Consider the following 10,474-nt stretch of genomic DNA (forward strand, 5'->3'; position numbering starts at 1 on the left):
GTTTCTTAAAAGAACTTATTAAGAAATCGATCAATAAAATTGCTTATTGAAAAGCATTACATTTTAAAATTATGATGAGTATCACTTTTCTATAAACCTTTTGATTTGTACTCTAAGGACATAGTCTTCTCCATAATTTTATTTGTCACTAAATGAAATAAGAATTAATTAATTCTTTCTATGTTTTAAGATATCAAAGGTTTTGATGATTCATTTAATACTTACTCATTGCCTAATGGTAGCTCTAACCAAGTTTTTTTTTTCTTTTGCAGCTAACCAAAGTTATTTTGTAACCTATATCCTACCGTCAAACATGTAAATTTAAGTTTCACTTTGAGGTAAAGAATGCTACAAAAGTTTTTAAAAAATGGAGTGGGGGGATGAATAGATATTTAAAACAAGAAATAAAAGTTGCACATAGCACAAATATTTATGCAGTTCAATCTTCAAGAATGTATCGATTCCTTCTTGCGCCGAATGCCAATCTCTGTAAAGTTAAAGAGAAGGAAGCATTAAGTTCTAAACAAGAATGAAATGCTAGATTATGTTATGGAAATTGCCCATGTTGTAAGCAAATGAGAACATGAGCATGGGTGAAACGAAGTGATAATGCATGCAAATTGACTATGTAGATTAGGCTTTATCTTAACTGAAAATATCTGGGAATAGGCTTTCAAACCCGTGAGGAATCGAATGTATGTTGGTTTCATTGATCCATTTGCAGGGACAGATCTAATGTTTGGAACTAAGTATTCTGCAACCTGTCAACCACCACAGTATATGATAAATGAGCAGCATTTGTTATCCAACACAAATTTCATATCGCATATTGGAAACAAATGGCTAAAGAATCACTCATTCGCTTATATTTTACTTTAATATATGTATTTCTACTGTCTAGAGTGACTAGCTCTGTCAGGGGGAGAAGATTTCTCATTAAATTTTAGCTCCTAATTTCCTGCACATAGCTTATCTATCTATAAATCTGGATTCTGAATATAATTATCATTAGAAGGAAAACATTTTCTTCAAACTACAACAGAGTCTATATGATCATGTGGTCTAGAGTTTGATCCTTGCCGACCCATTATCTACTTCAACTAATGTTGAATTTTACCACAAGGTAAATGGGTTTGTGCTTTGTCCAGGCTTCAAACCCAAAGCACTCTTGTGTGAGGGGCATGCTAGAAATTTTATATAAGAACATTCATGTGCCTTAATCTTTTGAGGAATTGGTGTATAAAAGTAATCATGAAGGAGTTTACTTGGAATATTTAATAGATTCTTATCACTCTTCTACTTTAGTTTATTTGCATGAAGTTTGTCACAAAAACAGAAATTTATGCAACATGAATGAGCACATAATTTTTTATGATTATCAGGTGATCATAATGATGGTACACCACACGGAAAAATGCTAGCTTATCTATCACCATTCCCTGCTATGAAATTCTTACCACTTCAGCTGGTTCTGCCAAGACATTAATGAAAAACTTTGCCTGCATATAACAAAGAAGCCATTCAGTCCAAAACACTAAGCAAAAAATAGTAATATAACTTGGTTGCATAACTACCTGCTTTGTATTAACACCAGACATGAGAAGATCCGTTGTAACCATTCCTGGCTGAAACATTGAAAAGCAAAAACAAAAACAAAAAACTGTCAACAGCATGGATGAGAGCATCAACCATTAAAACTGTAGGAAGTTCTTCATAATTTTTTTTTATGACAGGTTGAAGAATACTTAGTTCCTTCATAATGTACTTTATGTGTTGGATAACATATGCAGCTCATTTATCATATACTGCGGTGGTTGACAGGTTGCAGAATACTTAGTTCCAAATATTAGATCTGCCCTGCCAACAGATATCTAATAGGAAGTCCTTCATAATGTGTTTCATGTCTTTAAGGTGAAACAACGAGAAATATAAGAAAATATTAGACTACACTAAATAGCCACATTTAAATAAAAAAAGAAAAAATAAATAAATAAATAAAAAAACTTCCAAGCGAGTATTCAGGAAATTAAGAGTTTTTGTGGAAATAACTTGCAGCTAAAAGCATTTGGTATTGAAGATTGTTTAAGCCCACTAATCTTTACCATAATTCTCTTTAATCTGGTCAGGCCAAATTCATCTTCCATCCTTTCTCCTTTCAAAGATTTTATCTACTAATCTACTATACTCTTGCACCAAGGGTATTTTTCTTTCATTATGATTCTACTTTCCCCTCCTTTAATATCCAATCTGTTAAGCTTGCATGACAAGTTAATAATTGCAGAATGAAAATTTAGGAAATCAAATTCATCCTCATTTCCCAGCATGATCTGCATAAGCAAATATGACAAATATCATCTGCTCTTTTGCAATTTGAATGAGATCCTGAAAACCACTGTATTTCTAAAAGGCTGACGGATATCTAATAGGATTGCACATAATAATAACAAAGAATTCCAGTACATCTAATATATTGAAGTTTACAATGGATTAGTAGAGGGATCTTGACTACGTTTGACCGAAAGCAAAGGGACACAAAACACATTTTTCCCTTTATTATATGAATTAATAACTATGACAATACTAAAATTGGAGAAACATGCAAGTTTTCGCATCCATGAATCCATGCCCATCATACATTATCATAGGATACAAAAACCTACCGAAAGATTATGCACCACAACGTTTTTAACATCTTGCATCCGCAATTCTGCCTGTGAAATATCAAGAAGACTGTCTTATATATGTACACATGTATGTCCATAGCCATAATAATAATTCTTATTCAAACAACTTTATTAAGAAAATGGAGGCAGACAACGGAAGAGATTTTTATCTAAAAAGAAGCATTAAGTTTCCATTTTGTCTTGTACCTAAATGATTTTATTAAAATCTACAAGATAATTGATGGAATTCTTGCAAAAGAAATGTCTCATGAAAGAATAGAATGAAAAAAAAAAAGAAAATTCTCTACTGGCTTAAAACTTCAATAAATAGCTACAAATGTCAAAACGCCATTCTGTAAGCAGCTAAAGAATTTTGGTAATAATTTAACTTACAATCCTATTAGATATGATCAATATTGTCAGTCAACTCAGGATGCCCAACTGATTATTCGGCAATATTATGTGATATGCTCATTTCTTTTTTAACACCAAGAATTACATTGAGTGAATGACAACAACTAAGACTTTTCCACAAAGTGGGGTCAGCTATACGAATCATACTTATCATAACATTATATTGTAAATCAAGTATATAGACAAATCCTTAACCGCTAAATCCCTCTTAAAGGTTTAACCTATAGCTTTTCTCAGTTACGCTCTTGACTATGGCCTCCACAAGTCTGCTGCCCAGAATTATCACTATTCTGCTGCCCAGAATTAGAACTATTCTGAGAGTGAGGGACCGTAGCTCTGAGATGCGGGATCATGGAGCACAAGAGATGAGTTTGGTTGATAATTTGCATCAAAACGAAAAAAGCTATACGAATCATACTTATCATAACATTATATTGTAAATCAAGTATATAGACAAATCCTTGACCTCTAAATCCCTCTTAAAGGTTTCACCTATAGCTTTTCTTAGTTACGCTCTTGACTATGGCCTGCACAAGTCTGCTGCCCAGAATTAGAACTATTCTGAGAGTGAGGGACCGTAGCTCTGAGATGCGGGATCATGGAGCACAAGAGATGAGTTTGGTTGATAATTTGCATCAAAACAAAAAAATGACACGCTGATGCAGTGTGACCACATTTAAAACACACCTGACTCTGAAAATTTGCGAAGCGACCACTGCCATGGCCACGGCCACCACTGCTGGTACCCCCGCTGGCGTCAGTGCCAGCGCCACCATGCTGTCCATCACTGCGATTAAAACCTTCACTAAAAACCACCACAGCGGCTAGATCCACCACGAAAATTAGAAAAACTTTCAGGCTCATGTTTGTTGGGCACTGTTTGAGCATGCTTGTGACGGAAGGAGATTCAAAGAGAGATTGCTTGAACTTATTCAAGCGAGATTCATGAACAAGGAGAAGTGCTTCAACCTGTGCGATAGGCAGAAGTTCAAACTTGCTCTCGATAATTGCAATGATTGAGTGATACTTTGGCGAGAGGCCTTCGAGAATAGAATCGATATGCTCCTAAAGCATGATCGGGCTTCCAACTGAGGCCAGGGAATCGGAAATCGCCCTGATCTGCAACAAGTACTCACGCATTGACTTTCTGCCAAGCATCGTCGTTCAGAGGTGAGTTCGGAGCTGACGCGCAGTGGCTCGCATTTGCATATGAAAATAATCGTGAATCTGCTCCCAGACTTCGTGTGAATGAGCTGAACCAAGAACTCGAGAAAGGACCGACATAGCAAGCATCGATTGCAGCCACGTAAGAAGAACTTGATCCAGCTGCTCCCACATTTCATACTCGGGATTTTCAATCCCTTCACGATCTTCTTCAGAGAGAAATCGTTGGAATTTGGGGATTAACAACAAACTGCTGAAGATGGTGGGATTTAATAACTGGCTCAACTTGTTGACACCAGAGGAGAACGGTTGAACTATCAAGTTTGTGAGAAATGGAGTTAGGAAAAGAGGAAGAAGTGAGGAACGAGTTCTGTTGTGCCATGGAAGATCTCACCAAGCTTTTGATACCATGTTAAAGTTCTAACAGAATCATAAAGAAGATAAGAGAGAGAGATTTGCGAGAGAGAGAACTTAACAGAGAATTTAATAGAGCAAAGAAAATAATATTAAGCCACTTAACAGTGTAGTACAATCTGGTATTTATAAACCAGAAAAGTCAGTTATAACAACTATCTAACTTCTAACTAACTCACTTTAGTTGAGAGTGCAGTTGAATACTGCAACTCTCTGGATATACTCTAATAAACCAAATTTATACTCCACAATCCCCATCTTTTCTCTTAATCTATACTCAATCATTTTTCTCATAATTTCATAGTGTGGCTCATAAGTTTTATAACTTTGTAGTTAGCACAATTTCATGGTCTAAACATTTAGAGAATGACAATACAAAATACGTTTTGGTAGAATTTTTGTGGGTCTGAATTCATCTTTTCTTTTGTATATACTAGATAAGAACCATAGTTTTTTTAAACATGACCAAGCTGATAATTGTAATACAGATCTCTCAATCATTAGAACAGCTAGGAGTCGAAGAAAGCAAGAAACAATGAAACAACTCAAAATCAGTTACCTGACATGATTACCAATAAGAAGGAAATACTCAAAAAAAAATTAAGCAACAGAACACACATGGACAGGAAATGACTAGAATAGTAGATAGTCAAAGTACATGAACAGAAACGCTAACTTTAACAAGCAAAACATTAACCTGTAATGACTTTGTTAAATGCACCACACTTCTCTTTGTTGCTCCATATGCAGCAAACCTAAGAAATACAGGTAGAAATCATGAATTTTCACGAATTTTCACCATCGTACATATAAGACTGGTGATAATTTTGTATGTTGATTAAGATTATGATTTCAAGAGGAATTTACTGTGCATTTCTGGATTTCATCCAAAAAACTAACTTTAATTGACACCACTGATAATATGCTACCTCCTAAGCTTTGGTGCCTTTTCAAGTATTTGAAGAGATTATACAAATTATTAAATTGAAGAAACTAGAAAGTACTCGTGATCTATCACTTTCATTTCATCAAAATGAGAGCAAAATCAATGTAATGTGACTACGTGAGACTGCACCATGATTTACCAAATGGTTAACAAGACTGATTTAGTATGTCAAATAACAACAGATTAATGATTATTTAGTATCATAAATTATTTTTGTCATGTTGCTAACCAAATCATGCAAGACTTTTGACCCAAGAGACACTATAGAAGTGAACCTTTCTAGATTTGTAGAGCACAGAAAGTAGTATGCACAATTAGCAACCATGCCTAATTTCACTGGCTGTCCCATTAACAAATAAACAGCAAAATTTCAACAGTATAAGCAGGAAATTGCACCAAAATCAATGAAGGAAATACTCTAGTAAAGCCAAAAAAGTACCTAGGAGTTGGTCTTCCATCTGAACCTGCCCCGTCTATATTGAAAATATGACCTCCACGAGGTTGGTTCACCATCATCTTGATTGCCTAAATGGAAACTAAATATCTATGCATAACAGTGCACTCATTTTGTTCATATTTCATAGTACCTCTTAGACGAGAATATATTTTACCTCTCGACAACATATCATCAAGCCAAGTGTATTTGTTGTAACCACCTCACTGCAAGCAAAGAATAGAGAAATTCAAAAATTGTTATAATTTAAAATTTTGACATTTAGGGTAAAAGGTGCAATGAAGCTCACATAAGATCTTCATCTGAAGCCTCAACAAGTGGCTTATAGCTATATGCATTTGATCCAGCATTGTTTATCTGTGTCATTCTCAAAATAAGGTGAGAAAGAGTAGAATTAGTATACTTAAACAAATATATTGAATGAAAGGATGGAATTAAAAATAAAATTGATAAAACTTCAGTATTGCTGGAGGGGGAGCATGGAAAGGAAATGATTGTTGCTATGTGTAAAAGACAACAAGATGAAGCATAAGTTTCCAGGTACTGATGGCAAACATTTACTTATAGTCAGGTGTCAAGTAGTCTAGTTCAAGTTCCACCATAATGAACTAACAAGTAAAAAACAGTGTGGCTAGCCATATAAAGTATCCACCTTCCAAATAGGTCATTTGCTAAAATTCAGTTTATATATAAACTGTGTGCTTAAGAAGACTTTTCATGAAAGGTGTTAGCACAGTAGCAGATTTACTAAGCAAGACATTGTTAATTCTTTAACTTGCAGATATAACTGCACTAACAATTGCTTATTTTCAGAAAAGAAAGCACATGACATTTCAAAATAAAAGGTCCGGGTAGAACATGTTATATAATGTCATTGAACTTATCATAATATGATATCTGGCACAACAGAAAAGTAATTTAAAAAGTCATTTCTCTGGTCATACTTGTAATTATATTAAAAATAACAGCTTACATAGTTGATCAGACCATGACTTCAACAATAACAACTATTTAAAATTAAATCTTAACAATATTTTCGCTCCAATATATGCAAAATAAAGAATCACAACACAAAAATAAGTCAGACATTAATACCCATATATCAATGTATTTCATTTTTTCTTGAGCAAATGAAACTAAATTCTTCACATCCTCTGCATTTTTTACATCACATTTAGTTCCCTGCAGGAAACAAAGTGTGAACATGAGAACACACACGTAAACCTGCTATGTGTTTGTCATAGATGGGCTACTACTAACAAAGAAGTTTAAGAGGAGGTACCCACACATGCTGCTCCCCAAATTCTACTCTCAAGTTCTGGACAGCAGTCTTTACCCTTTCATCTATTAGATGAAAACAAAGATGTAGCGAAAGACAGAGAAATCAGATAATAAGACTGAGTAAAATCCCTGGCATTCAGAAATAAGTTGCAACATGACTTAAAATTTCAAGAGAAAGCACATATAACAGGGACAAGGACTAGCAGAAAGGAAACAGATATCCTTAAATGATTATCTGACAGAATAATAATCTTAAAAATAATATAAAATAACTATGATTTACTCTCATATTCTAATGCCAAGAGATGAAATTAAAAGATAAAAATTAGTTACATTCTTCTATGGAATAAACTTTTCAACAACAAAATCACATCAAATCCTAGAGAAATTAATAAATAGCATATGAATAAATTTCTGGTAACAAAGGTAGATGAAGCTGTGCAGTGAATTCGAAACTAATTTTTTTTTCCAACCTCCACTAACACTAACATAACTAAAAGGTACTAAGGTGGGAAAAAAAAAGTGATCACAGTTGAATCAACAGTGATATAAAATTTGAAACATTGAATAAGTATATTATATAAATCACAAAATAAACAAAGTGCAAGGACGAAACATATTGAAACACCAAGAGTTTCTCACTTTCTCCGCACCTGATCTTGAGCAAATCAGGACGTTGTCACCAGCTTTTAAAAACTCTTTCGCCAACGCATACCCTATTCCTGAATCATATAAAATTATAACACCAACAGAGAATAAGTTAGAAAATATCTACAAAAAATATATAAATTATGATGTTCATGTACATGTTGATACATGTATTTGAGAGACACAGGCTACTTAGCAGAGCTCCAATTCATAAATTCGAAACTCAATAAAGTTCAAGAAAATTACATTTTCAACTAAATTCTTAGATGGAGGCACGTAACAATGTAGTTTCATTTTCAAGTAAATTAGCCACTAAATTGCGAGCTACTTACAAGAACATCATTCTACTCCAAAAATAAATAAATAAATTAGTATTTTAACATGGGATAAATATTTATCAAATTCATAGTAAATAAATATTTCAAATATACAAATAATAATTTAAATGATAATGAATAATTTAAATTACAAGCTATTTTTAAATTGAAACAATACTCGGTTATAAAAATTAAATAAATAAATATACAAGTACAGATAAAAAAGAAGGTAGTATGAGGTAATTGAGTGAGATAACCTACTAGGTTGGCTTAGTAGTGAAAAGTTAGTGTAGAATCTATAATGGCAGATGCATTAGGTTTGAGTTCGATTTTCGTTTGTAAAAAAAAAAAATAATAATTGAGTGAGATATTTTTAGTCAATTGTGTGGACAGTGTGTGAAATGCACATCGAGAAAAGAAAAGAGAATACTAAGAATGTCCAACAAAGAGAGTGAGGTTAAAGTTGAGGATTCTAAGTTGTTGATTCTAATTTATACTAAAAGTCGCCAAGGTTGTAAAAATCTGTCTCCGTGATTTGGACGCAACACCAAGCTTTTTTTAACTGTCTGCAACCGAAACGCGACAATAATTGGAACTGCATGGCCTCATTTGCAGCGATATCAACAAAGGCGACGAAACCGGAACACGACCGTGACAGATATTTAAAACCTTGCTAGTACAAGAGTAAATTAACCTTTGGTTGAGCCAGTAATCAAAACGTTGAAAGGAGGGAGCATAGGCTCAGATTTGCCAGAAGCCGTAGCGAGAAAAATTGGAGAGGTTGAGTTTTTTCTGGAAGCAGAGACAGAGAGGGTGTTGGAGGTGCAGAGGTTTTGGCGGGAAGCAACGGTGCAGGGTTTGAATTGGGAAGGTTGTGGAGAGGGCGAAAGTTGAGAGTGAGAAGAGAGCGTTGATGTTGTTGGATATGGGAAGTGGAAGGAGAGAGTGGTGGTGGAAGCCATTGACTTGGTGCGAAATGCGAATGAGAATAGAAGAGAGAAAGGAAGAAGGGATAGTTGCTCTCGGGGGTTGTGTTTAACGATTTGTGTGGTGGTTTGCTCCACGCACTTGGCCACGTGGCACACCAAGCGTCTACGTGTACCACGGTGGGATTCACTTGGGTTGACTACTTGACTGTGTACTTGTTGTGACTCTTGAAAATAGAGGGAAAACTATTCTTTTATTTATTTTATAAATTTTTGTTTTAGTTCATGAATTTTTTGTCTCTGAATTTTTTTCATCTTTACTTTTAGTTCCTGAATTTTTTTGTACTTTTATTTATTTTAAAAAGATTAAAAATAAAAACAAAAAAATCATAAGAATTAAAAGTAAGAATGATAAAAAGGTTAAAAGACTAAAATAAAAAAAGAAATTCACACTGTGATGCAAAATTGCATGATGAATTAGGAAAACTCCATCAAAACCAACAACAACCAAAGTAACAACCTTCATGAGCGGCAACTCTGACAAGTTTGACTCCAACATCAAAATCAAAGTAACAACCTTCATAACCAACCCACAACAATAATAAGAACAACCCACCACTGTGAAGTTTGCCAACTCTAGCAAGCTTAACTCCAACACCGCCAACAAGCAGCCGAAGCTAGTGCATACCCTAAAACAGCCTCATCTCGTGTGGACCCCACAACTTCACAAGTGCTTTGTCGACACTATCACATAGCTCAACAGAAAAAACGACGCTCCCAAGACCATAATGCAACTCATGAGCATCAATGACACTATCAGTGAAGTTGCATTCATCGTGGATAGAAAGAAACATACAACAAGAAGTTGTAGAGGAAATTATGTGTAGGATCTATTTATTACTATGAACCTTAAATTAATCTAAGGATTAAAAAAAAATTGTGCATCATACACAAAAATTTTATTTCCCCATTGTAACTTGAGCCTCATCGCACTAAGTGAAAAAGTGAATCTAACAAAAGCAAAAGTCATAGATCCTAAAAACAAAAACAAATAAACTGCTCAGAGTAAAAGCCAATTAGAGAAAAACACTTGTTACAATGATAAGAAACACAATTAAAGAAAAACACTTGTTACCATGATAAGAAATGCAAGACACAATAGGAGAAAGAAAACACAATTGTAATTTATATTTTAAAGATAAAGGATGCTATAAGAATGATAATTAATACTAATTTATTCCATTCTA

At 34.1% G+C, this 10,474-nt stretch overlaps 1 protein-coding gene across 4 annotated transcripts; it reads right to left on the bottom strand.

Moving 5' to 3' along the window:
• Positions 1 to 302: 302 nt before the first annotated feature.
• Positions 303 to 9,323, bottom strand: LOC114386473 (chlorophyll(ide) b reductase NOL, chloroplastic). 4 transcript variants are annotated; one of them, XM_028346487.1, is made up of 13 exons: positions 8,996 to 9,321; positions 7,990 to 8,058; positions 7,338 to 7,399; positions 7,151 to 7,237; positions 6,345 to 6,412; positions 6,213 to 6,261; positions 6,041 to 6,126; positions 5,353 to 5,410; positions 2,661 to 2,711; positions 1,575 to 1,625; positions 1,458 to 1,499; positions 651 to 761; positions 303 to 487 (listed from the first exon to the last, which is right to left on the bottom strand). In XM_028346487.1, the coding sequence occupies exons 1-13, from the start codon at positions 9,261 to 9,263 to the stop codon at positions 440 to 442; spliced, it is 1,050 nt and encodes a 349-aa protein (XP_028202288.1). In that variant the 5' UTR covers positions 9,264 to 9,321; the 3' UTR covers positions 303 to 439. The 4 variants fall into 4 exon arrangements, with proteins under 4 accessions (XP_028202288.1, XP_028202289.1, XP_028202290.1 ...); XM_028346488.1 differs by lacking the exon at positions 2,661 to 2,711 and having other exon boundaries at positions 8,996 to 9,322; XM_028346489.1 differs by lacking the exon at positions 651 to 761 and having other exon boundaries at positions 8,996 to 9,322.
• Between the last annotated feature and the right edge of the window lie 1,151 nt (positions 9,324 to 10,474).

Source organism: Glycine soja, chromosome 15 (assembly GCF_004193775.1).
Source record: "Glycine soja cultivar W05 chromosome 15, ASM419377v2, whole genome shotgun sequence".
NCBI lineage: Eukaryota > Viridiplantae > Streptophyta > Magnoliopsida > Fabales > Fabaceae > Glycine > Glycine soja.